At 48.8% G+C, this 26,783-nt stretch overlaps 3 protein-coding genes across 3 annotated transcripts; 1 reads left to right on the top strand and 2 right to left on the bottom strand.

Moving 5' to 3' along the window:
- The first annotated feature begins 268 nt into the window (after positions 1-268).
- Positions 269-13,866, top strand: dqx1 (DEAQ box RNA-dependent ATPase 1). Its single transcript, XM_061075671.1, has 12 exons — positions 269-544; positions 1,460-1,803; positions 2,008-2,201; positions 4,936-5,392; positions 6,798-7,100; positions 7,215-7,314; positions 8,216-8,374; positions 10,054-10,245; positions 10,342-10,467; positions 12,047-12,237; positions 12,764-12,954; positions 13,112-13,866. Exons 2-12 carry the CDS (start codon positions 1,495-1,497, stop codon positions 13,308-13,310), a joined length of 2,421 nt encoding a protein of 806 aa, XP_060931654.1. The 5' UTR covers positions 269-544; positions 1,460-1,494; the 3' UTR covers positions 13,311-13,866.
- A 533-nt stretch (positions 13,867-14,399) lies between these two features.
- Positions 14,400-19,717, bottom strand: smyd1a (SET and MYND domain containing 1a). Its single transcript, XM_061078650.1, has 10 exons — positions 19,581-19,717; positions 17,783-17,959; positions 17,129-17,339; positions 16,078-16,208; positions 15,912-15,950; positions 15,474-15,696; positions 15,206-15,292; positions 14,913-15,076; positions 14,593-14,761; positions 14,400-14,507 (listed from the first exon to the last, which is right to left on the bottom strand). Exons 1-10 carry the CDS (start codon positions 19,715-19,717, stop codon positions 14,400-14,402), a joined length of 1,446 nt encoding a protein of 481 aa, XP_060934633.1.
- A 994-nt stretch (positions 19,718-20,711) lies between these two features.
- spra (sepiapterin reductase a) lies at positions 20,712-25,102 on the bottom strand. The gene is made up of 3 exons (XM_061072966.1): positions 24,707-25,102; positions 21,483-21,773; positions 20,712-21,404 (listed from the first exon to the last, which is right to left on the bottom strand). Exons 1-3 carry the CDS (start codon positions 25,029-25,031, stop codon positions 21,214-21,216), a joined length of 807 nt encoding a protein of 268 aa, XP_060928949.1. The 5' UTR covers positions 25,032-25,102; the 3' UTR covers positions 20,712-21,213.
- Between the last annotated feature and the right edge of the window lie 1,681 nt (positions 25,103-26,783).

The following is a 26,783-nucleotide window of genomic DNA, read 5'->3' as shown; positions in this document are numbered from 1 at the left end:
GGAGGCCGGTGGAGGACGCGTCCTCAGTGAGACACAGATCCAGGAACTGGCTTTAAATATATATATAATAACTTTATTATAGAGATTTTAATGTAAATTAACTGTGTTTTGTAGTGTGAAGGAAATAAAGTGACCCCCCCGTGTTAATGTTGTATATTAAACATAGAGGTTTATAGTCAATACTGCGGTCAGCCACCAGGGGTCAGCGCTGGGATGTCCCTGTTTATTCTGACGGTCCCTGAATGTAACACGAGCTTTGACAGCTGGGCATCCAACATGGCGGCCGAAGCTGCGTCTGTTGTCCGTCAGTAGCCAGGACGGAACCGGGAGGACAGACCGGGAGGACAGACCGGGACAGACCGGGAGGACAGACCGGGACAGACCGGGAGGACAGACCGGGACAGACCGGGAGGACGACCCGGGGCTTCCGGTGTGTGAGGGCGGGACCGGAGGAGCCAGCGGACACGACAGCAGCAACAAGGCCGAGGGAGGAGAGAGAGTTCCGGGTTCGATTGTTCACCTGCGGACATGTCTCCAGGCTGAGGTGTGTGTGTGTGTGTGTGTGTGTGTGTGTGTGTGTGTGTGTGTGTGTGTGTGTGTGTGTGTGTGTGTGTGTGTGTGTGTGTGTGTGTGTGTGTGTGTGTGTGTGTGTGTGTGTGTGTGTGTGTGTGTGTGTGTGTGTGTGTGTGTGTGTGTGTGTGTGTGTGTGTGTGTGTGTGTGTGTGTGTGTGTGTCCACCATGTCTGTGTGTGTGTGTGTGTGTGTGTGTGTCCACCATGTCTGTCTGTGTGTGTGTGTGTGTGTGTGTCCACCATGTCTGTCTGTGTGTGTGTGTGTCCACCATGTCTGTCTGTGTGTGTGTGTCCACAGTGTGTGTGTGTGTGTGTGTGTCCACAGTGTGTGTGTGTGTGTGTGTCCACAGTGTGTTTGTGTGTATGTGTCCACAGTGTGTGTGTGTCCACTATGTCTGTCTGTGTGTGTGTGTCCACAGTGTGTGTGTGTGTGTGTGTGTGTGTGTGTGTCCACCATGTGTGTGTGTGTGTGTGTGTGTGTGTGTCCACCCTTTCTGTCTGTGTGTGTTGTTTTCGTGTGTGTGTGTTGTGTCATGTCATGTGACTGTCAGCTGTTTAAATATCAGAGACATAAAGACGAAGGATTTTGATCTGAAGACAAATTGTTAAACATCATCAGAGGAATAAACAGGTTTGCTTCTTTTGTCCGTCCTCAGTTAGTCTCCACCCGGGTGAGATGCTCCAGAGAGACACATTCTGCTCGTCTTCATGTTGATAGTTAGTGTTATTAATGTTAATTATTATTAATTAATGTGTTATGCTGTCATGTGGCGTGTGGGCGGAGCCTCCACAGACAGGAAGTGGCCTCATTATGATGTTTATTAAGAAATGAACCTTTCAGGGTTTTCTCGACTTCCTGCTGGATGTGACGCCCCTCCTCTCTGCAGGTCGTCTCTCGCCCTTCCCTCCCTCTCTCCTGACGATGGCGATGGCGCCCCCAGTGAAGCCCTCCAGCCCCTCCCCCCCGGCCCTGGACTCCCTCTCCGTGTCCTCCTTCCTCTCGGGGGAGCTGGACGAGGAGGTGGACGGAGGGGACGGAGAGGACGGCGGTCTCGGGGACCTGGAGGTCAACCCGTACGACAGCCTGCCCTTCTCCTCCCGGTACTACTCGCTGCTGGAGCGGAGGCAGCAGCTTCCTGCGTGGCGTCTGAGGCGGAGCCTGCTGGAGCGTCTGGAGAGTCACAGCATGGTGCTGCTCAGCGCCCCCAGTGGCAGTGGCAAGAGCACGCAGGTAACCAGCAGGGGGTCCCGGGTCCAGGGTCCAGGGTCCCGGGTCCAGGGTCCCGGGTCCAGGGTCCTCATCAGACAGGTTCATGTGTTCACCAGCAGGGGGTCCCGGGTCCCGGGTCCTCATCACACAGGGTCATGTGTTGATTGAACAGTGAGACGTTCTGTGAGGTCACTAACGTCCTCAGTGATGCTCCTCCCCCTGCAGGTTCCTCAGTGGTGTGTGGAGTACGCGCTGTCCTACGAGTTCTGCCAGGGCCTGGTGTGCTGCTCGCAGCCGCACGCCGCGGCGGCGGTGAGCCTCGCCCTGCGGGTGGCGGATGAGATGGACCTCAGCCTGGGTCTGGAGGTGGGCTACAGGGTGTCCCATGACGACAGCTGCACACCCGACACCCTGCTCAGGTGACTGCTCTGTTCAGGTGTCCGTTCTCCAGGTCACGTGACCACATGGCGCCGGCTGGAGCAGCTGGGGGCGGAGCCAACAAATCACTCCGTGCGTTCGTGTGGTTGGATGAGCCCGAGGCGCCGGGTTGAGTTTCATGGTTAGAACAAGAAACGCCTGTTAGAGGTGTCACATGACTCAGAGAGCAAGTGAACAAGTGAACAAGTGAGCAAGAGAGCAAGTGAACAAGAGAGCAAGTGAACAAGTGAACAAGAGAGCAAGTGAACAAGAGAGCAAGGGAGCAAGTGAACAAGAGAACAAGTGAGCAAGAGAACAAGTGAACCAGTGAGCAAGTGAACAAGTGAACAAGTGAACAAGTGAACAAGAGAGCAAGTGAACAAAAGAGCAAGTGAACAAGAGAGCAAGAGAACAAGTGAACAAGTGAGCAAGTGAACAAGTGAGCAAGAGAACAAGTGAACCAGTGAGCAAGTGAACAAGTGAACAAGTGAGCAAGTGAACAAGTGAGCAAGTGAACCAGTGAACCAGTGAGCAAGTGAACAAGTGAACAAGAGAGCAAGTGAACAAAAGAGCAAGTGAACAAGAGAGCAAGTGAGCAAGTGAACAAGTGAACAAGAGAGCAAGTGAACAAGAGAGCAAGTGAACAAGAGAGCAAGTGAACAAGTGAACAAGTGAGCAAGTGAACAAGTGAACAAGTGAGCAAGTGAACAAGTGAACAAGAGAGCAAGTGAACAAGTGAGCAAGTGAACAAGAGAGCAAGTGAACCAGAGAGCAAGTGAACAAGTGAACAAGAGAGCAAGTGAACAAGTGAACAAGTGAGCAAGTGAGCAAGTGAACAAGAGAGCAAGTGAGCAAGTGAACAAGTGAGCAAGTGAACAAGAGAGCAAGAGAGCAAGTGAACAAGTGAGCAAGTGAACAAGAGAGCAAGTGAACAAGTGAACAAGAGAGCAAGTGAACAAGAGAGCAAGTGAACAAGAGAACAAGTGAGCAAGTGAACAAGTGAACAAGAGAGCAAGTGAACAAGTGAGCAAGTGAACAAGAGAGCAAGTGAGCAAGTGAACAAGTGAGCAAGTGAACAAGAGAGCAAGTGAACAAGTGAACAAGAGAGCAAGTGAACAAGAGAGCAAGTGAGCAAGTGAGCAAGTGAAAAAGAGAGCAAGTGAGCAAGTGAACAAGTGAACAAGAGAGCAAGTGAACAAGTGAACAAGAGAGCAAGTGAACAAGAGAGCAAGTGAACAAGAGAGCAAGTGAGCAAGTGAACAAGAGAGCAAGTGAACAAGTGAGCAAGTGAACAAGTGAACAAGAGAACAAGAGAGCAAGTGAACAAGAGAGCAAGTGAACAAGAGAGCAAGTGAACAAGTGAACAAGTGAGCAAGAGAGCAAGTGAACAAGAGAGCAAGTGAACAAGAGAGCAAGTGAGCAAGTGAACAAGAGAGCAAGTGAACAAGTGAGCAAGTGAACAAGAGAGCAAGTGAACAAGAGAGCAAGTGAACAAGAGAGCAAGTGAACAAGTGAACAAGTGAGCAAGAGAGCAAGTGAACAAGAGAGCAAGTGAGCAAGAGAGCAAGTGAGCAAGTGAACAAGTGAACAAGAGAGCAAGGGAGCAAGTGAACAAGTGAACAAGAGAGCAAGTGAACAAGTGAGCAAGTGAACAAGAGAGCAAGTGAGCAAGTGAACAAGTGAGCAAGTGAACAAGAGAGCAAGTGAACAAGTGAACAAGAGAGCAAGTGAACAAGAGAGCAAGTGAGCAAGTGAGCAAGTGAAAAAGAGAGCAAGTGAGCAAGTGAACAAGTGAACAAGAGAGCAAGTGAGCAAGTGAACAAGAGAGCAAGTGAACAAGAGAGCAAGTGAGCAAGTGAACAAGAGAGCAAGTGAACAAGTGAGCAAGTGAACAAGTGAACAAGAGAACAAGAGAGCAAGTGAACAAGAGAGCAAGTGAACAAGAGAGCAAGTGAACAAGTGAACAAGTGAGCAAGAGAGCAAGTGAACAAGAGAGCAAGTGAACAAGAGAGCAAGTGAGCAAGTGAACAAGAGAGCAAGTGAACAAGTGAGCAAGTGAACAAGAGAACAAGAGAGCAAGTGAACAAGAGAGCAAGTGAACAAGAGAGCAAGTGAACAAGTGAACAAGTGAGCAAGAGAGCAAGTGAACAAGAGAGCAAGTGAGCAAGAGAGCAAGTGAGCAAGTGAACAAGTGAACAAGAGAGCAAGGGAGCAAGTGAACAAGTGAACAAGAGAGCAAGTGAGCAAGTGAACAAGTGAACAAGAGAGCAAGTGAGCAAGTGAACAAGAGAGCAAGTGAACAAGAGAGCAAGTGAGCAAGTGAACAAGAGAGCAAGTGAACAAGTGAGCAAGTGAACAAGTGAACAAGAGAGCAAGTGAGCAAGTGAACAAGTGAGCAAGAGAGCAAGTGAACAAATGAGCAAGTGAACAAGAGAGCAAGTGAACAAGTGAGCAAGTGAACAAGAGAGCAAGTGAACAAGTGAGCAAGTGAACAAGTGAACAAGAGAGCAAGTGAGCAAGTGAACAAGTGAGCAAGAGAGCAAGTGAACAAATGAGCAAGTGAACAAGAGAGCAAGTGAACAAGAGAGCAAGAGAGCAAGTGAACAAATGAGCAAGTGAACAAGAGAGCAAGTGAACAAGAGAGCAAGTGAGCAAGAGAGCATGAATCTAATGAATCCATCAGTTCTAATGGTTTATGAATCTAATGAATCCATGGGTCTGGTTGTGCGTCTGCAGGTTTGTGAGCGACACGCTGCTGCTGGAGGAGATGATGTCCGACCCGCTGCTGCACCAGTACGGCGTGGTGGTGCTGGACGAGCTGCAGGAGCGCACCGTGTCCACCGACGTGCTGCTCGGCCTCCTGGTGGACGTCTGCCGCCAGAGGCCCGACAACTTCAGGGTGGTTCTGCTCTCTCACCCCCTGCTGGCGCCGCGCCTCGCCGGCTTCCTGGGGGACGCCGTGCCTCACCTCTCTCTGGAGAGTGTGACCGGAGGCCGGGAGGAGGCCGGTGGCGAGGAGGAGGAGCAGGAGGAGCAGGAGAAGGAGGCGGAGCAGGAGGTGCAGAGCGTGGAGACGCTGTACAGAGAGCTGCCCTCTGGGAAGGAGCCGCTCGCCGCCGCCTGTCACATGGTGTTGGATCTCCACAGGAGAGGAGAGGACGGAGACGTGATGGTGTTTCTGGCGAGCGCTCAGGTACCAGAGAGTAGGGGGGGGAATTGGCAAAAATGTGACGATTCAATAGTATTGTGATTCTGCGATATATTGTGATTCATGTCCCCATATTATTCAAAGGCATTACAACAAATGAGGAAAACAAGACTGCTCAACTCACTTCAAATGTCACATTTAATTCTGTGAACAACATTGTCTTCTACACATTAACTGAAGTGCAAAAACTTTGTCCTTGAACATTCAGGACACAGGACCTTTGTAATTATCTTCTGAATAGGAGACCTCTCACATGAACGCTGAGCTCCCAGCACATAACTCACAATTATTTAAATACAGTAACATCAAGCAGACATAATAGAGTAACTTAAACCTGAGAATAATCATATAAATAAGAGTAACCTAGAGCTTCAATCAAATTGAGAAAAATAAACAAATGTGTTCTACTAGAGTCCAGTCCAGTTGGCTGCAAGGTCATGACCCAAAATGTTAAATTCATTTGGGAATATTGGCATTTTTGTTCAGAAAAAGGAGTTGGTCGACATGCTCAGATGTTAAAGTTCCTCCGGGCCGTTACTATATCTCCTGCAGTGGAGAACATCCTTTCCTCATACACACGAGGTATCTGTTAAACTCTGAAACTCTCCTCATCATGCTTTGCCAGCCAGGGGCTGTTACATATATAATTGTAAATTAAGTATTAAAAAAAAAAATCGCGATACTGAACAGAATCGATTTTCCCCCCACCACTCCAAGAGATATGAATCACATCCAAAGTATTGTTTACAAACAATAACTCAAGGATTCATATGTTCATTCTCCATAAAGTGTGAGTTGTTAAACCTGTGAAGGAGGTGTTGACGAAGGGAGTGTGTGTGTGTGTGTGTGTGTGTGTGTGTGTGTGTGTGTGTGTGTGTGTGTGTGTGTGTGTGTGTGTGTGTGTGTGTGTGTGTGTGTGTGTGTGTGTGTGTGTGTGTGTGTGTGTGTGTGTGTGTGTGTGTGTGTGTGTGTGTGTGTGTGTGTGTGTGTGTGTGTGTGTGTGTGTGTGAAGTCTCTGGTGTCTCGTGTCCTAGTTTCACTCAAACACAACAAAGGTGTGAAACTCCGACTGAGAGAAGTTTGGTTCGACCAGTTTTCTTTAGAAATAGAAACTTGTTCTCTGGACAGAAACCTGAGGACGCCCCCCCCCCCCCCAATAAGAAGATGTTCATAAAACTACAAATGTTTTGAGAAACATTTATTTTACGCCTACTTTGATGTATTTAGTTTGGTCCCGTCTGCTAACATGGAGGAGGAGGGGTTATGAGCTGTACCTCAGCCCGCCACCAGGGGGCGATCAGGGGGATTCGGCTTCACTTTTGGGAGCCGTCATGTCGTCCATCTTTATTTATGGTTAACGCTCTCTTTCCTTCTTCTTTTGTTCGTGCAGGAGATTGAGGAGTGCGCCGCCCTGCTGGAGAAGGAGTGCGTTGCTCTGAGTCCTCAGCTCGGGTCCCTCAGGATCCTCCCTCTCCACGCCGGACTGGCTGGACTGAACCAGAGGGTCTACGAGTCCGACCCCGAGTCCTCTTCGCTCAGAGGGTCCGGCGGCTCCGAGGGGGGGGAGGGCGGCTCGGCGCCCGGAGGTCCTGGGGTCAAGAGGAAGGTCATCGTCACCGACACTTTGTCCGAGGCGTCCTTCTCTCTGCCGAGCGTCCGCTACGTCATCGACACGGGTCTGCAACTCAAAACTGTGGGTTTCAAACCAGCTAAATACAGAACATCCTGAAGTATAAAGAGTCTGAGACGCTGATGAGACTCAAGTGAAAAGGAAAAGACAGTTTCATGTTGTCGTTGTCTCCCTCAGGTTTACAACCCACAGATCAGAGCCAACTCTCAGGTCCTGAGGACGATCAGCAGACACCAGGCGGACATGAGAGCTCAGAGGGTCAACAGTCTCCTTCCAGGTAGGTCAAAGGTCACCAGCGGTACACAACCCCAACCCTAAACCCTGAGATCCACCACAACTGATTTTAATGCTTCACGTCAGATTTGGAAATGTTTGACTTTAGCGACACCTGGAGGGAGAATCATGAATTACACTGGAGCTTTGAATTTCACTCTGTTAAATGTTCATTTTAGGAAACGTAGATTTGTTTGACCCTTCAGATATGGTTAATAATTGGTAATAAAATATTGATTTCATGGATTAAATTAATTATTTAAAGTAATTTGTTTACTGTGTGTTAGTGGTGGGGGAAAAAATCGATTCTGTTCAGTATCGCGATATTTTGCGCCCGCGATTATATCGATACTGTAGCACAAAGTATCGCAATATTTAAAAAAAAAAAAACGAGGAGAGTTTCAGAGTTTAAAAGATATCTAGTGTGTCTGAGGAAAGGATGTTCTCCACTGCAGGAGATATAGTAACGTTCCAGAGGAACTTTAACATCTGAGCATGTTGACCAACTGCTTTTTCTGAACAAATACTAATATTCCCAAATGAATTTAACATTTTGGGGTCATGACCTTGCAGGTCTCAATTTGATTGAAGCTCTAGGTTCCTCTTATTTATATGATTGAGCTCAGTGTTCATGTGAGAGGTCTCCTATTCAGAAAATAATTACAAAGGTCCTGTGTCCTGAATGTTCAAGGACAAAGTTTTTGCACTTCAGTTAATGTGTAGAAGACAATGTTGTTCACAGAATTAAATGTGACATTTGAAGTGAGTCTTATTTTTCTAATTTTTTGTAATGCCTTTGAATAATATGGGGGACATGAATCGCAATATATCGCAGAATCACAATACTATTGAATCGTCACATTTTTGCCAATTCCCCCCCCTACTGTGTGTCTCCTGCTCTTCAGGGTTGTGTCTCCGCCTCTACGCTCGCTCTGTGTACGAGGAGGCGATGGAGGAGGCGCGCTGCCCGGGCGTGGTGGAGGAGAACCTCAGCCACCTGGTGCTCCTGCTCAAGAGACTGGACATCGCAGACATGGGACAGTGCAAGTTCCTGGACCGACCAGGTACCAGCTTCAAGGGATCAGAGGTTCTGAAGGAGTGAAGATGTTAAACATAAGGGAGCAGCTGTTTATTTCATTTCTTACTTTCTTTATTTTTATCAGCACATTCGTTTTTTGTTCTTTCTTATGCTGAGTCTCAAGATCTTTTAATTCTTTACTAAGGTTTATTAGTCTTAATTGTTTTTGTTTCTTTTCATGGGCACAGTAAGATATCATTCTCCCCCTTTTATCATTTTCTTCAAGATATGTTTTTATTGCCTTTCTCATTTGGCTCTTAAATTGTGGGATGTTTAGAGAACTTGTATTTATCCTCCACAATGTTTAGTTAAGTACCGTGCAAGACAGGGGTGCATGATCAGATACATCTATACTTCCAATATCACAGCTATACATTCTATGGCGATCTCTCTTCAACACAAAAAAATAGTCCATCCTTGAATATGTATCATGAGTAGAAAGTGTAATCACAGCAGACGGGTCAAAGTCTCTCCATAGATCTAGTAGAACTCTGTCATTAGAGCGTTCACTCTTCTGTGCAGCAGAGGAGTCGTTATGTTTTCTGATGAATCTAATCTCGGGTTAAGACGGATGTTCCAATCTGCACCTGTGACAACTCCCGGTGCCCCATCACTTCCAGGGGGGGGGCATAAATGTTACATATCATATACATATATCTCCCTTCTTTGTCTGTTTCCTTTGACAGATGTTCAAATGATACTTTATGGGATATTAAGATTGCTGCCTCTCTCCTCCGGCCTGATTTATAGGATGAATAATAAACCTTTGAAAACCCCATGAAGAACTTTAATGTGTGTTGATGAGAGTGGTGACCATGTGACCACGTGACCATGTGACCACGTGACCATGTGACCATGTGACCACGTGACCACGTGACCACGTGACCACGTGACCACGTGACCACGTGACCACGTGACCACGTGACCACGTGACCACGTGACCACGTGACCACGTGACCACGTGACCACGTGACCACGTGACCACGTGACCACGTGACCACGTGACCACGTGACCACGTGACCACGTGACCACGTGACCACGTGACCACGTGACCACGTGACCACGTGACCACGTGACCACGTGACCACGTGACCACGTGACCACGTGACCACGTGACCACGTGACCACGTGACCACGTGACCACGTGACCTTCTGACCATGTGACCATGTGACCTTCTGACCACGTGACCATGTGACCACGTGACCATGTGACCACGTGACCATGTGACCACGTGACCATGTGACCACGTGACCATGTGACCATGTGACCACGTGACCATGTGACCATGTGACCACGTGACCATGTGACCATGTGACCATGTGACCACGTGACCACGTGACCATGTGACCATGTGACCATGTGACCTTCTGACCATGTGACCATGTGACCTTCTGACCACGTGACCATGTGACCACGTGACCACGTGACCATGTGACCACGTGACCATGTGACCACGTGACCACGTGACCATGTGACCATGTGACCATGACATCCTGTAGTGATAAGAAAGACCTAAAATGACAGAAACCTTTTTGAGAAGACCGCAGACAGCCACTAGGGGGCAGACACGGGGCTTTGGCTTCACTTCAGCATGTCGTCCATCTTTATAATAAGAACCAGTTCCCTGACCCTTGACCCTTGACCCCTGCCCCCTGCCTCTCAGCCCCGGAGGCGCTCATGCAGGCCCTGGAGGACCTGGACTACCTGGCGGCGCTGGACGATGACGGGAACCTGTCGGAGGTCGGCATCATCATGTCGGAGCTGCCGCTGGAGCCGTCGCTGGCCAAGGCTCTGATCGCCGCCTGCGAGTACGACTGCGTGGACGAGCTGCTCACGATCGCCGCCATGCTCACAGGTCACTACACACGCTTCACACAAAAACACACTTTACACAAAGTGTGAAAGTTTCCAGCTGTTGTCGCTCGTGTTCTGATCCGCCTCTCGTCTTCAGCGCCGTCGTGTTTCATGGCGGTTGAATCCAGCCGAGAGGAAGCAGCCGTCGCACACTGGAGATCTCTGATGCACACGGAGGGAGATCACATGACGCTCATCAACATCTACACAACCTTCACTGAGCGTAGGTCCAGCACCACACACACACACACACACACACACCAGCTGCAAGAACACACGTCAGCAACACAACAGCAACATGTCAGCAACACAACAGGAACACGTCAGCAACACAACAGCAACATGTCAGCAACACAACAGAAACACGTCAGCAACACAACAGCAACACAACAGCAACATGTCAGCTACACAATAGCAACACAACCGCACAGGTCAGCAACACAACAGGAACATGTCAGCAACACAACAGCAACATGTCAGCAACACAACAGAAACACGTCAGCAACACAACAGCAACATGTCAGCAACACAACAGAAACACGTCAGCAACACAACAGCAACATGTCAGCAACACAACAGGAACACGTCAGCAACACAACAGCAACATGTCAGCAACACAACAGAAACACGTCAGCAACACAACAGCAACATGTCAGCAACACAACAGAAACACGTCAGCAACACAACAGCAACACAACAGCAACATGTCAGCTACACAATAGCAACACAACCGCACAGGTCAGCAACACAACAGGAACATGTCAGCAACACAATAGGAACACGTCAGCAACACAACAGCAACATGTCAGCAACACAACAGGAACACAACAGCAACATGTCAGCAACACAACAGCAACACGTCAGCAACACAACAGGAACACAACAGCAACTAAACAGCAACACAACAGCAACATGTCAGCAACACAACAGCACAGGTCAGTAACACAACAGCAACATGTCAGCAACACACCAGCTGCAAGCACACAGGAACACGTCAGCAACACAACAGGAACACGTCAGCAACACAACAGGAACACAACAGCAACTAAACAGCAACACAACAGCAACATGCCAGCAACACACCAGCAACATGTCAGCAACACAACAGCAACATGTCAGCAACACAACAGGAACACAACAGCACAGGTCAGCAACACAACAGCAACATGTCAGCAACACAACAGCAACATGTCAGCAACACAACAGAAACACGTCAGCAACACAATAGCAACACAACCGCAACACAACCGCACAGGTCAGCAACACAACAGGAACAGGCTCCAGACGTTTCCTGTAGTTAGTGTTTGTGAAGCAGCAGCAGGTTGACATGTTCAGAGAACAGCAACACAACATAAACACAACAGCACAGGTCAGCAACACACAGGAACACACCAGCAACATGTCAGCAACACAACAGCAACATGTCAGCAACACAACAGGAACACGTCAGCAACACAACAGCAACACAACAGCAACACAACAGGAACACGTCAGCAACACAACAGCAACACAACAGCAACACAACAGGAACACAACAGGAACACAACAGCAACACATCAGTTTAGTCCTTGTCTGGAAGCAGCTGTAGAAACGTGTCGGCTGATGTTGTAGAATCTGTAGAACAAGTGAAGTTTAGATGAAGAAAGTGGACGAATATGGATTTTGTTTATTTGAGCAACATCAGCTCGAGCCAATCAGGAGTGTTGAAGTGTTTGGATGAAATCCTGATTGTTGACGGTGTCGACTTGAATCCATAAAACTACAGATGAGTTATTGAGTGATTCCGCTCTTTGTCTGGTCAGATAATCGGGACGAGTCGTGGTGCACGACAAACTTCCTCAGTCCCGCCTCCTTGCGGCGGGCGGCGGTGATCAGGGCGGAGCTTCTGGAGGTGATGCAGCGGATCGAGCTTCCTGTTTCTCCTCCTGCTTTCGGGTGTCAGGACAACTGCACCAATATCAAGCGGGCGCTCATCTCAGGATTCTTCCTCAAAGTGAATATCCTAAAGTTCTGACACCTCCTCCGCTGGAGTATTAATAAAAAATGACATCAAGATTAAAGGTCAAAGGGAAAATATATTTATAGATGAAGTATCACAGAATAAATAAAGATGGACGACGCTCTCTTCCTCATTTGATTTAACGTTTTGTTTAATTATTTAGTTTGGTCCATGTCCCATCTATTTACATGGAGGAGTTTCTGACATGTTCTGCAGCCAGCCACCAGGGGGCGATCCAGACGGTTTGGCTTCACTTTAAGGAAACCCTCCCGTCGTCCATCTTTATTTATGTTTTACATTTGAATGTGTTTATTGAAGCTATGTAGATGTTCCCATGCTAACATTAGTATTTAAAGCGTTTTGCTACGTTTTTACTGTGACTTGTTTTCATCACAGTTATAAAATATTCAGCGTTTGTTCCGATATAACTTTTATAAAGTTTTGATATTAGCAGTTGTAGCTAGCTTGTAGCGGACGTCCTGTTTGTGAACTCATCTGAAGTTGTTCTCCTCCGGCTCAGCTGGCTCACGACGTGGACGGATCAGGAAACTACCTCCTGCTCTCTCACCGCCACGTCGCTCACCTGCACCCGTTCTCCTCCTACCGCTGTCGCCAGCCCTGCCCCGCCCCCCCCGACTGGGTCCTCTACCACGAGTTCACCATCTCGCGGGACAACTGCATCCGCATCGCCTCCGAGGTCCATCCCCAGATGTGAGTGGAGCCGCGAGAGGCTTTGTGGGTTTAGACGAGTCATGTCCACGGCTTGTGCTGAGCTATCGCATCCTGCCTCCAGGGGGCGCCCGGGAGTGTTTTGTTCTGTCTGTAGAAGTCCAGTTGTTAACCTCAGATCCCGCCTCTCCTCCTGCAGGCTGGTGGAGCTGACGCCTCAGTACTACCTGGGCAACCTGCCGGCCAGCGACGGCAAGCAGCTGCTGGCCGAGCTGAGGCAGAACCTGCAGGGCGCCGAGCGGGACGCAGGCTGGGGGGGCGAGCCGGGCCGCACCCACAGGGACGCCGCCGGGCCGCGGGACGACGAGTCCGGCACCGACCTCTGCGTCGTCCAATGAGACGCAGCCGCTCGGGGACACGTCACAGACGTCACTTTATTGTCCCATCTGAGATTTTACTGAAACTCTAATGTACAGAAGTGTGTTGATCTCTCGTGTTCACAGAGACTCTGTCGTGCTGTTTGTCTGCTTTGTACATTTTAATGTTATTTTAAATATTTTTTTTAATTTAATGAGGGATTTGTTAACGATTCAATCATTGTTCTCACTGTTTGTTTAGTCACAGAGAAATATGTTTGAATCAAAAACTGGGAAAATGAAGGGAGGCGTAATAATTTATCAAACACTGACGAGTCCTTTTGTATTTAAAGTATTAGACTGAAACTGCTTGGTATGCGACCTTTGACCTTTACAGATCCGATGCTTCCTCACTGTGATGATCTGCAGCCGTGACCTCACAGCTTCTATTTTCAGCTTTTTGATAAACTTTTGAACAGTTAGATTTTTCCTGCGTTGGTTCTTTTTCTCCGACTTTGTCAACAGTGAAAAAATCTTTGTAAAGTGGATTTTTTAACAGGAAGCAGAATGAGCTTTAAATAAAAGAGATTTTTTTTCATGTTTGGAAAAGCCTGATGGTTGATTTTTCATTTCACTGTCTGTAAAATAATAACTGTTGTATATGAGATCATGTAGATATTTTTAAAAAGCCCATTTGACCCGGGAGTGAACGACGCTTGAATCACTTCACAGACAATTGGAAAAGTAGCTTCAGAAAATGATGTGATGAAGTTTGAATCACAGAACATAATTAAAAATCTGACCATCAATAATATGAAGAATCAGTTATTAATCTGAATCACGTCTTTATGTTTAAATGATCACGACATGTTGTGTAATTCTTTTATTGTAGAAAGCGTACACATTGAGTTGTGTTGCATCTGCACGTGTCTCACGATCCAGAGACCAGTGTCTCTAACGAAGCTGCACAGTTAACAGGTGGGCGGGGCCTCCAGAGCGGCGTCCCTCATGCTGTGGGCGGGGCCTCCAGAGCGGCGTCCCTCATGCTGTGATGGGTGGGCTGTGATGGGCGGGCTCTTCAGAGCGGCGTCCCTCATGCTGTGATGGGCGGGCTCTTCAGAGCGGCGTCCCTCATGCTGTGATGGGCGGGCTCTTCAGAGCGGCGTCCCTCATGCTGTGGTACGCCACCTCGTTCTCACGGAACATCTTAAGCTCCACCTCCGTCTGCGCTCGCATTGACTGGAACCAGGAAGAGGAAACTGAGTTCAGCTCATAGATAATAACGTGAAGATATTTCCAGATATGACGGAGACGTGTGGTTTACCTCCAGGTCTCTGGTGATGGCGTGGTTGGGTCCGTGTGTGACCATGAGGATCCCGTAGGCCGTGCAGATCATTCTGTGTCCCGCCTCGATCTGACCGGCGTGCCAGCGTGTGACGCCCGCCCGCATGATGGCCATGCCCAGCTGGGCGTTGTTAGGGTGATACAACTTCCTGTTCAGAGGAGAGCAGCGGAGGATCAGGTCTGATGAACCTAGAGTCATCAGGAATCATCTTCTCATAGACTTCTACAGAAACTAGCAGTGGAGCCGCCCCCTGCTGGTCAGTACACAGAAGACAGCTTTCAGGGGGTCACATGACTCACGTGTATCCCTCCACCATCCGCTGGGCGTAGTCCGCCGCCTCAGAGAAGCGCTGCAGGTAGGACAGCACCTCGCTGGCCACGCTGAGCACACGCAGGTGGAGGAGGTGCGTGTCGGCCAGAACCTTGTCCTGCTTCTCCAGACACTCAGCGCACAGCTTCACCACCTGGGACCAGGGACACAGGAGATCAGAGACCAGGGACACAGGAGATCAGAGACCAGGGACACAGGAGATCAGAGACCAGGGACAGACAGGAGAAGGAGGGACGATGGAAGAGAAGCTGATGGGACGTACCTGATGGTAATCGCCCTCAACGCGAGACGTCTCGATCTTCTCCAGATAATCTCTGCTGAAGGCCGTCACCTCCTTCACCTCCTCGGCCTGAGAGCAGAGGGAGAAGCTGAGACATGAGGAGAACCTGGATCTGAGACATGAGGAGAACCTGGATCTGAGACATGAGGAGAACCTGGATCTGAGACATGAGGAGAACCTGGATCTGAGACATGAGGAGAACCTGGATCTGAGACATGAGGAGAACCTGGATCTGAGACATGAGGAGAACCTGGATCTGAGCGTTGAGTCGGGTCTCACTCACTTTGCTTCCCTCGGCCGCCGCCGTCATCAGCTGGTCCTTGGTGTGATGGCTGCAGTGCTCGCAGGTGCACTCGAAGTGGAAACTCTCCTTCAGCTGCTTCTGGCGCTCGGCGGACAGGCTGAGGAAATCCACGTAGCTGACGCTCAGCTCCGCCCCCTCAGGGATCCTCTCCAGAGCCCGGAGCTCGATCCTGGGAAGAGGAGGAGAGGAAGGAAGGTGGTGGTTCCTCTGCACACTGTCTCTCTCTCTCTCTCTCTCTCTCTCTGCCTCTCTCTCTCGACCATTTTCTTGCATCCAGCAGCAGTGCATGCTGGTATATGTTGCTCTGTTAGTGACCATGGGCTATACGCGACCTTTCCCAATGCATTGTGGGACATGGTGACGGTGAGCGGCTGATGAACTTACCTCCTCTGAGAATGCAGAGCTGAACTCAGAGCTGATTGGCTGCAAGAGAAAGAGACGATGTCACAGAAGGAACATCGTGGAAACACTTCCTGAACACAGGAAGTCACATGGTACACAGGTGAAGAAGTTAGCATCATGAGCTCAGAGGAACTGGTTGTTTACGTACTTGCCGTGGTTGAGGATGACGGTGCAGTTGGGCCAACAGTCGTGGTTCACCAGGCACAAGTTCGGGAAGAGGCCGACGCCCACGGCCTGGAGACCTCTCTGATCGCTCAGAGTGAAGCCATTACACTTGATCTACAGGGAGGCAGAGAGAGAGAGAGAGAGAGAGAGAGAGAGAGAGAGAGAGGGAGAGAGAGAGAGAGAGAGAGAGGGGGGGAGAGAGCGAGAGAGAGAGAGAGAGAGAGAGGGAGAGGGAGAGAGAGAGAGAGAGAGAGAAAAAATGAGAGAGATGGAAGGAGAGAGAGAGAGAGAGGGAGAGAGAGAGGGAGAGAGAGAGAGAGGGGAGAGAGGGAGAGAGAGAGGGGGGAGAGAGAGGGAGAGAGAGAGAAAAAATGAGAGAGATGGAAGGAGAGAGAGAGAGAGAGAGAGAGAGAGAGGGAGAGAGAGAGAGAGAGAGAGAGAGAGAGGGAGAGAGAGAGAGAGAGAGGGAGAGAGAGAGAGAGAGAGAGAGAGAGAGAGAGAGAGAGGGAGAGAGAGAGAGAGAGAGGGAGAGAGAGAGAGAGAGAGAGAGAGAGAGAGAGAGAGAGAGGAATGAGCTGTGACTGATGCTCTAGTTCAGGGGTCTTTAACGTTCGACCCCCAAACTGATGGAGAGATAGAGCAGGGCCCCCCCCCCATACTATATATATTGTATGAAATTGTGTTTTTTATTATTTTTATTATTTTTATTGGACTGGGCCTAGTGCCATCTATAAACATAGCTACACTGTTATTGTGCAATTAATACTAAGCTGTTTAAATAATACACAGAAAGATAACGTCTTCCGCCTCCATTTATCCGTTCGCTATAATATGTTGGATTCTATTAATGTGTATTTAAAGACATTTACATTTTTGGGAAAAAAGTTGTTTGAAAAAAAAAAGAAATGTTTAAATTTCATGACCCCCCTGCAGTACCTCCGTGGACCCCCTAGGGGTCGCGGACCCCCTGTTGAAGACCTCTGCTCTAGTTCATGAAGAGTCATAATAAACATGAATAATCAAAGGACACTAACGATGCCAAAGATGTGTGAGATGTCTTCAGCCGAGTGCTTCTTCTTCTGGGACCAGAACTGTGAGAAGGTGCTGACGTCGGCCTGGAGCTGCTGAAGCTCCGCCTCCGGCAGCTCGGCCACGTGCTCCTCCAGCTGCTCCACCGAGACCAGCTGACTGTCCGAGGCCACGCCCTTGGTCTTGTGAATCCGCCAGAGAACCCGAGCTGCCAGCCTGAGGGGGGGGGGGTACAACATGGACCACGTGAGGCTCTCACACGTTAAGAACATGTTAGTCCAGATGTTTCTGTCGTTTCAGGTCGTTCTTCTTCTCTCTGAGGTTCAAGTGTTTCTCATCAGTTTGGTTTCATTAGTGATTTCATGATATGAAAACAAGCTGAGATGTGATTATTGACAGTTGAGGCTGACTCCTGATTGGTCCAATACATGTATGGGCGGGACCTCACTACCACGGCTCCACCCCCAATCTGACTGACAATGATGTCATCACCACAAGGTGGCAGCATTTGTTTCTGAGATATTTTTGCTTCTCCTCTGGAGGAAGTGGAGACTTTGTGTCTTTATTATTTATCTACAGTGTCAGACTCACACCCTTTGTGTTTACATTTACAACAACCTGTTCTACACACACACACACACACAGTGTGGTCGACCTACCGCACGTGCTCGCCAGGCGCCTTGCCCATCTTCCTGATGGCGGCACACTCCTGCTTGTGCTCGTCCCAGCTCGCCGTCTGGCAGGTGCGGTCGCAGTAGTGGGCGAAGCGGCACTGAGCGCAGCGGAGCAGGTCGGCCCGGCGCCGGAAGCAGCCGTGGCAAACCTGCGAGAAGAAGCTGAGGAGCAGCGAGTTAGAGAATCCTGAATCTAAAGACAAGCTAACAAACCACGACACAGTTCCTACGTTTCCATGACGCATCAAAACACAAAATCATTTACTCAAAGTTTGATGTTTGCATGAATAAGCAGCTGTTCCTAATAAAGTGCTCAGTGTGTGAAGGAGCAACTGAAGCTGCTCTTAGTAGAATCTGCACTTCAACTGTTTTAAATGACTAAGTTAATTTCTGTTTTATTTAACACATAAATAGGAACATTTTAATGTGTCATATATCTCAGCTGCTGGATGGAGGCCTGGCACACTGCATGATGGGTAACGTAGTTTTTTAAATGTCTCTGAGAAGATAAATGTGCAATTTACTCTTTGAGATGATTTTATTTGATTATATTTCGTTTTTTAATCATCTTTACAATGAATTAAATTGTGACTTAGAGTTTCATCTGAGAGACGCAGACGTAAACACACTTAAACAACCAGTGAAACACATTTTATACACAAAATACACAAAGTATAGATCTCTGAGTATGTTTCCAAAAAAGTTAAGAACACGATCATCATCGTCTTTGGCTGCTAGGATCCCGACAGCAAACAGAAGCCTGAGTGAACAGACACACACAAACACACACACACACACACACACACACACACAGCAGCAGTATGTGTCTGAGTAAACAGTTTATTCAGAAGAGTCAGCTCGTCCAGAGAGCGATGATCACACACACACACACACACAAAGACACACACACACACACACACACTCTCACTCACACACACACACAGACACACACACAGACTCCTTGCTCTTATTTGACTCCCTCACGACACTAACAGATGTGTATTTACCCTCATGAACACAAACCAGGCTGCAGTTACACATAGTTCCCTGAGGCTCCGCCCTCGAGCCTCCTCTGTTCATATGTCAAAAATCCCAATGTGATGATACAGATGGTGACCAAATTAAATTAGATTACAACCCCAACCACATTATATCTAATTATCATATTTATTGTGTTAATTATTGAGCTTGCGAGTTTCAGCCGTTTCCTCTTGGTTCCAGTCCTCGTGCTAAGCTAAGCTAAGCTAAGCTAAGCTAAGCTAACAGTCTGCTGAGCCCAGAGTCAAAGTACAAACACGAGTTATTCCTAGTTTCTGAATCTGGATCCAACATGTCGATCACTTCAGTCCAGTTCTCTGTGATTTGAAACCTCAGGTTGGTTCACTCATCTGTGAAGCTTCCACAGTTCTCGGGTCTTTAAACCTTTACAAACCTTTAGTGTTGCATGTTTTATATAAACAACACCGACCAATCTAAAGCGTGGATTTCTCGCACGTGCAACAGACATTAATTTACTGCATTTAGAGATAAATAAACATCAGATTTATGTTTATAATTTGAAAGCTTTTCTTTTAGCAGAGCCTCCTCACTCCTGAAAACTGAATCCAGAAATATGTGGAGATCACATGACACCTCGAGGCGTCCTCACTGCTGGAGTCATGAGAATCTAAAAGTGATCTGAGAGGCCAGAGGAGCTCGATGTCCACTCAGCAGTGAAGGACCCAGATCTGACCTCCGACCTGTCCGTCCACACGAGCAACCACGGCGACCAGGAGACGCCTACCTGTCGAAGACCACGGCGGCGAAGCTGGGCTCGGTGAAGACCACCTCCCCCGGGCTGAGCTCCTTGGTGGCCTCCAGGCCGCGACCCTTCTTCCCGGCATCACACAGAGCAGCGCTGTCCATGTTCCCGACGGTCATCGCACCGGCCCACAGGAGACGGGGGTCCGAGGCGGGTGGGACGGGTGGGACGGGTTGGACGGGTGGGACGGGCTCAGGGGGGACGCTGCCGAGTCTGGAGAGTCCTCCTGCTCCTCTTTCCTTAGCCCGACCCCTGCTGCAGCCAAAAATAACCTCACCTCCTCCAGGAGTAATGCCACCTCCCCAGAGAGGGGGGGGGGCAGTGGGAGACGAGAGGGGCGGGGGGGAGCAGGGGGACGTCCCACAGGTTCAGAGACACTGTGGCGCTCGTCCCCTTGTTTGGGTCGATTCCCTCTGGGATATTTTGGTCCACAGCAGCTGAGCCTGTCTGTCAGAGCCGCTCTGCTTCTCTTCCTCTGGTCTCTGTCCTCCGGCCACTAGGGGGCAGCAGGACGAGCTGTCAACACACCAGACAGCTTCTCACAACATGAAACCTGTGTTCTGTGTAGTGACCAGCAGGGGGCGACTTCACTGGTCTCTGTCCCTCTGGTCTGGTTTGAGCTGTCAACACACCAGACAGCTTCTCACTTTATAAAAATGAAACCTGTGTTCTGTGTCCTGACCAGCAGGGGGCGACTCCTCTGGTAGTGTCTATAGAAAGTGACTCTTCTTCTCTCTTTATAACGTCAGTAACATTCAGGAGTTTCTGTCTCAGTCTCTAGTTTCAAGTCTTCTTCAAACAGCTGAAGTTCATTTAGTGAATTATGATCATTTAGAGTCAAACAGACCATAAAGCTACCACTGTCCAATGAGTGTAGGTGGCAGGTATAAGCGGGCGTGTCCTCAAGCTCTCAGTTAGGCTCCACCCCCCACTCCTTTAAATATGGTTACTTCTGCTTTGAAGAAACCAAGATGGCTGCTGAACACTGTCAAACGGTGACGGTCGATATTTGGATCCTCAACACAAACTGGAGCTCCTTATTATTATTATTATTATTGAATCTGTGTTGTCAATCAATCAAAGGGATAGTTCACCAAACACTTCACAAGTAACTGAGTATTTTGATTCTTTTGGTTTATTTCAGAAATATCAAGTTTATAAAACAGTCGGTGATCACAGCCCGAAAACTGTTCATAACATAACAACACATACACGTCACAAAACAAGATGGCTGCCGAGTGGCAGGACCTGAGAAGACCTGAAGTCAACGGTTCATCTGGAAATGTGCTGCTTCGTGTTTTCTACCTTTAACGTCTTAATTCTACGTTCTTTATCATTTCAGGCACTGAAGCTAACGATGGCCCTCTAGTGGCCGGTCGGGCAATTAAAACTTTCTCTGGAATGTATTGAAAATCAATTTAACAAACTTGATTTAATCACTTTTATCTAACAAAGGCTGCACACTATCAATCTCGATTGGCAGGGAACTATTAAAGGTTCAGTGTGAAGGATTTGGTGACATCTAGTGGTGAGGATGCACGTTGCAACACACTGGAAACGTGGCAGTCGCAGAGTTGAGACCAAGGCACGTGAGGTCAAGGGTCAGCTGACGGCTCTACACGTCGTACACGTCCACGTGGGACCCGGAGACGTACGTGTCCTCCAGCAGCAGCTTCATCATCTTGGTGCAGGACTCGTCGCAGGTGAGCACCCCCCCCTGAGCCGACATGTCGGACAGAGACTTCCTGAGGTCGGGATCGGCGGTGCTGGATCTGGCCAACGTGAACATGTCGGTGTCCAGAGGTCCTGGGAACAGAGAAGCTGTGAGTTCTCTCCATCGAGTCCATCAGCTCCATCAGCAGGTTTCACAGAGAGAGAACAAACCTGGAGAGTAGCTGAGCACCCGGAGGTCCGGCTCCTCCTCCGCCAGCACCCGGAACATCATGTCCCGCGCCGCCTTGCCCGTGCAGTACAGCGCCCAGGACGAGTACGGCTTCAGGGCGCACAGCGACGTGATGTTCACCACGCTGCGCCGCAGGCCCGGGCGCCGAGGACACGCCTCCAGCACGCCGGCCGTCAGGCACAGGGAGGAGCTGACGTTAAAGGACAAGTAGGAGTCCACCTCCGCCATGTTGGTGAAGCTCCTCATGTAGCGGGAGACATCACCTAGAGAGCCTGGGAGGAGGGGGGGGTGGAGGAGGAGAGGAGGAGAGGAGAGGAGGAGGAGGAGAGGAGGAGGAGAGAGGAGAGGAGGAGGGAGAGGAGGAGGAGGAAGGAGAGGAGGAGGAGAGGAAGAGGAGGAGGAGAGGAGGAGGAGAGAGGAGAGGAGGAGAGGAGGAGAGAGGAGAGAGGAGAGGAGAGAGGAGAGGAGAGAGGAGAGAGGAAGAGAAGAGGAGCGGAGAGGAGAGGAGGAGAGGAGAGGAGAGGAGAGAGGAGGAGAGGAGGAGAGGAGGAGAGGAGGAGAGGAGGAGAGGAGAGAGGAGGAGGGAGGAGGAGAGGAGGAGAGGAGGAGAGGAGGAGAGGAGAGGAGGGGAGGAGGAGAGAGGAGAGAGGAGAGGAGAGAGGAGAGAGGAAGAGAAGAGAAGAGGAGCGGAGAGGAGAGGAGAGGAGAGGAGAGAGGAGAGAGGAGAGAGGAGAGAGGAGAGGAGAGAGGAGAGAGGAGAGAGGACGAGGAGGAGGAGGTGGAGAGGAGGAGGGAGAGAAGAGGAGGAGGAGGAGGAGGAGGAGAGGAGGAGGAGAGAGGAGGAGAGAGGAGAGGAGGAGAGGAGGAGAGAGGAGAGAGGAGAGAGGAGAGAGGAGAGAGGAGAGGAGGAGAGGGAGAGAGGAGAGAGGAGAGAGGAGAGAGGAGAGAGGAGAGAGGAGAGAGGAGAGAGGAGAGAGGAGAGAGAGAGAGGAGGAGAGGAGGAGAGGAGAGGAGAGAGGAGAGGAGGAGAGAGGAGAGGAGAGGAGGAGAGGAGGAGAGGAGGAGGGAGGAGAGGAGGTGGAGGAGGAGAGAGGAGAGGAGAGGAGGAGAGGAGGAGAGGAGGAGAGGAGGAGAGGAGGAGAGGAGGAGAGAGGAGAGGAGGAGGAGAGGAGGAGGAGAGAGGAGAGGAGGAGTAGAGGAGAGGAGGAGGGGAGAGGAGGAGAGGAGGAGAGGAGGAGGAGGAGAAGAGAGGAGGAGAGGAGGAGAGGGGTCGAGGAGGAGAGGAGGAGAGAGGATGAGGAGGTGAGGAGGAGGAGGAGAGGAGGAGAGGAGGAGAGGAGGAGAGGAGGAGAGAGGATGAGGAGGTGAGGAGGAGGAGGAGGGAGGAGGAGGAGGAGAGGAGGAAGGGAGAGAGGAGGAGAGGAGGAGAGGAGGAGAGGAGGAGAGAGGAGAGGAGGAGAGGAGGAGAGAGGAGAGAGAGGATGAGGGAGGTGAGGAGGAGGAGGAGAGGAGGAGAGGAGGAGAGGAGGAGAGAGGAGAGGAGGAGAGAGGAGAGGAGAGAGGAGGAGAGGAGGAGAGGAGGAGAGAGAGAGAGGAGGAGAGGAGAGAGGGAGAGGAGGAGGAGGAGAGGAGGAGAAGAGGAGAGGAGGGAGAGGACGAGAGGAGGAGAGAGGAGGGGAGGAGAGGAGGAGAGGAGGAGGAGAGAGGAGAGAGGAGAGGAGGAGAGGAGAGGAGGAGAGAGGAGGAGAGAGGAGAGGAGGAGAGAGGAGGAGAGGAGGAGGAGGAGAGGGAGGAGAGGAAGAGAGGGAGGAGAGAAGAGGGGAGAGGAGGAGGAGGAGGAGGAGGAGGAGGAGGGAGAGGAGGAGAGGAAGAGAGGAGAGGAGGAGAGGAAGGAGAGGAGGAGAGGAGAGGAGGAGAGAGGAGAGGAGGAGAGGAGGAGAGGAGGAGGAGAGAGGAGAGGAGGAGAGAGGAGGAGTAGAGGAGAGGAGGAGGAGGAGAGGAGAGAGGAGAGGAGAGGAGAGGAGAGGAGAGGAGAGAGAGGAGAGGAGAGGAGGAGAGAGGAGAGGAGAGGAGAGGAGGAGAGGAGGAGAGGAGAGGAGTAGAGGAGGAGTAGAGGAGAGTAGAGTTAGAGTGTTTCACGCTGCCATCTTGTGGTGATGAAGCTCATTACACGCTGGAGAAACACTTGAACAAACATGAGAGAAGAACGACCTGAAAAGTGAGAAACTTCTTGAACAAACATCTGGTTCACGTCTCCAGTTTGGTCCCATCTGCTAACATGGAGGAGGTCAGTACTGCAGCCAGCCACCAGGGGGCTAGAGAGACTCTCAGCTGTCATGATGAGTGTGTGTTGTGTCACGTGTTCTGTGTTCACTCCTCAGGTCAAAGTCCTGGTTCTGATCCAATCATTGACCAGTTTGACCTTCTCTGTGTTCTCCAGCTGCTGGGACAGAGGACAGAGACTCCACCCCCCCCCCTGGCTGCCTGGCTCAATGACGTGGAACCAGGCTTTTATTTTGAAATGCGTACAGCAGGGGTTGTTAACATTTATCTTTACTTTCAAACTTTAAGTCACAACATCTGGAATAAATAAGTAAAAAAGTAACTGAACTGATGAAAGATCGATTGAATGTTAAACTAACTCGACGTTACTATGGTTACTATCAGCAGCACGTTACTACTGATGTGTTACACTGTGTGAACCTTTTCATCTCTTCCGTTATAATAAACTATAATAAACTATAATAAACTATAATACATCCTTATTAAACTGGGATCATCAGATGAGTGGTTGAAGTATATGTACTGAGGTGTGTAAGTGCAGTTGTGTATAAGTACTGAGTAGTACAGTTGTGTATAAGTACTGAGGTGTGTGTACTGAGTAGTACAGTTGTGTGTAAGTACTGAGGTGTGTGTACTGAGTAGTACAGTTGTGTGTAAGTACTGAGTAGTACAGTTGTGTATAAGTACTGAGTAGTACAGTTGTGTATAAGTACTGAGTAGTACAGTTGTGTGTAAGTACTGAGTAGTACAGTTGTGTGTAAGTACTGAGTAGTACAGTTGTGTATAAGTACTGAGGTGTGTAAGTGCAGTTGTGTATAAGTACTGAGTAGTACAGTTGTGTGTAAGTACTGAGTAGTACAGTTGTGTATAAGTACTGAGTAGTACTCGGTAGTACCTGGTACCAGTGTCTCCTGGTTCTCACCTGCGTTGTTGACCAGCAGCAGGTGGTCCATGTCCCCGGTGAAGTGTGTCCTCACGGCCTCCAGCAGCGTGTCCAGCCCGGAGCTGAGGGACAGGTCCACCGGGACGCAGGTCACCGTGAGGCCGCCTCCAGCCGCCCTGGCCCCGGTCACCTCCGCGGCCGCGGCCCGGAGCTCGTCCCCGGAGCGAGCCGCCAGCAGGAGCCCGGAGCCCGGCTGCAGCAGCCCGGCCAGCCGCCTCGCCACCGCCCGGCCGAAGCCCCGGGACGCGCCGGTGATGATGACCAGCGCCCGGCCGAGATCCGTGCGTGTCCCCGCGGAGGACATGGTGCTGCAGAGTGCGTGTGCGTGTGCGAGCGTGCGTGAGAGAAACACCCGTTACCAAAGGATCTGTTCTTCACGGTCTTCCTGCGGTTTAAATCCATCTGTCGCCACCTGTCGGTCACACCATTTATTTTATAATTTGTTATTTGTAGAATCTATTGTGTTGATTGTTCTGAAAAAAATCTAAAACTCATTCATATCTTATTTAAATATTGAATGTAAGGTAACTGCCCTGTTTGGTGCATGGCCTTTCCCACTCACTCTTTCCCCAGCTGATAAGGACTTGATAGCATTCACCACTCTGCTGGCCAGGAGGTTGATTCTGCTACAATGGAAATCCCCAGTCCCCCCCCACCTACACTCACTGGGTTAAGGAGGTGCTTTATTTTCTTAAATTAGAACAAATGAGACTGACTCTGATTGGTCAGGCTGTTTCTTTTGAGAAGTCCTGGAATCCCTTTTTGTCTTATGTCATTAGCACAAGCTGTCTGATTGCTGTGAGCTAAGTACTGCTCTGCTGTTTTCTTATTTAACTGTTTTATTTATTTTCTTAATTTTTTTTTATTTTATTGGTCGTATGTATCTATTTATTTATTCATTCATTTATTTTTAGTATTACTATTATATTGTTATTATTATTATTATGATGTATGTCATCTATTCTTTTATTAACGTATTTTCTTGCTTATTTATTTATTTATCCTTTCTCTCTCTTCCTCTATCAACCCATCTGTTTTTGTTTTTCTTTTGTTTGTTTTTCTTTATTTTTCAACTATATGTGGGGGGTTGGTATCTGTTATGTGGTATGTTGAAATTACATCTGTAATTTTTACCGTATGGAACACTATTGTTTGTTTGTTAATTATGTAAAAATGCATTAAACAGATTGTTAAAAAATATATATATATATATATTGAATGTAATCATTAACATTTTCCAAACAATATGAAGCAAAAACGTCAAACACTTTATAAAACATATAAAAGTGTTATTATTATTAATAATATCTTTATGATGTTATTTCTACCTCAGGTGAATCATCCACATTTCATCATTTCAATAAGCAGCAGCTCATTTTAGTCTTTTATTTACCGTTTAAAAGTAATTTCACACATGAGACAGTTCATGTGAGTTCACACCTGAAGGATTTCCATTTGTCCCAGTTCTCCAGCAGAACCTGAACGCAGCTGAACGCTCCACATGCACATGTAACCTGACACGTGCACACGCATTTAACATCCCGTGAATAATCAGAACACATGTCGCAGGTATTTCAGGAAACTTTCCAACAGTGAAATGAACAAATGAGAGAAGTTAAAATCAACAAGGCCCGGGACCCCCCCCCCACCTCTAGGATGTGTTAAATTACACATTATATTATATCATATTATATTATACTGCATTACATTGCATATTGCAATCTGACACTGTTCACTGTTTTGCATTTAGCATTTCACTATATACTTCACTTTTTTTATCTTTTATCTTTTATATATTTTTATTCAGAAATGTTTATGTCAAAATAAATGTTACTTTGTATAAATATTGGTAAAAAGTGAGTAAATAAGAAGTAAACAGTGAGTAAATATATACTGGTTTCCTATTTTTTATTGCTCTCCTATGTATGTTGTATTTATTGCGTTTTTATGTTTCTATGTTCATTGTTTGCACCGATAACCAGAGCAAATTCCTTGTATGTGTGAACGTACTTGGCAATAAAATACTTCTGATTCTGATTCTGATTCTGATTCTGAT

The sequence above is a fragment of the Limanda limanda genome, chromosome 1 (genome assembly GCF_963576545.1).
Source record: "Limanda limanda chromosome 1, fLimLim1.1, whole genome shotgun sequence".
NCBI lineage: Eukaryota > Metazoa > Chordata > Actinopteri > Pleuronectiformes > Pleuronectidae > Limanda > Limanda limanda.
The sequence above is the reverse complement of the archived record's forward strand: the minus strand, read 5'-3'. Positions and strand labels throughout refer to the sequence as shown.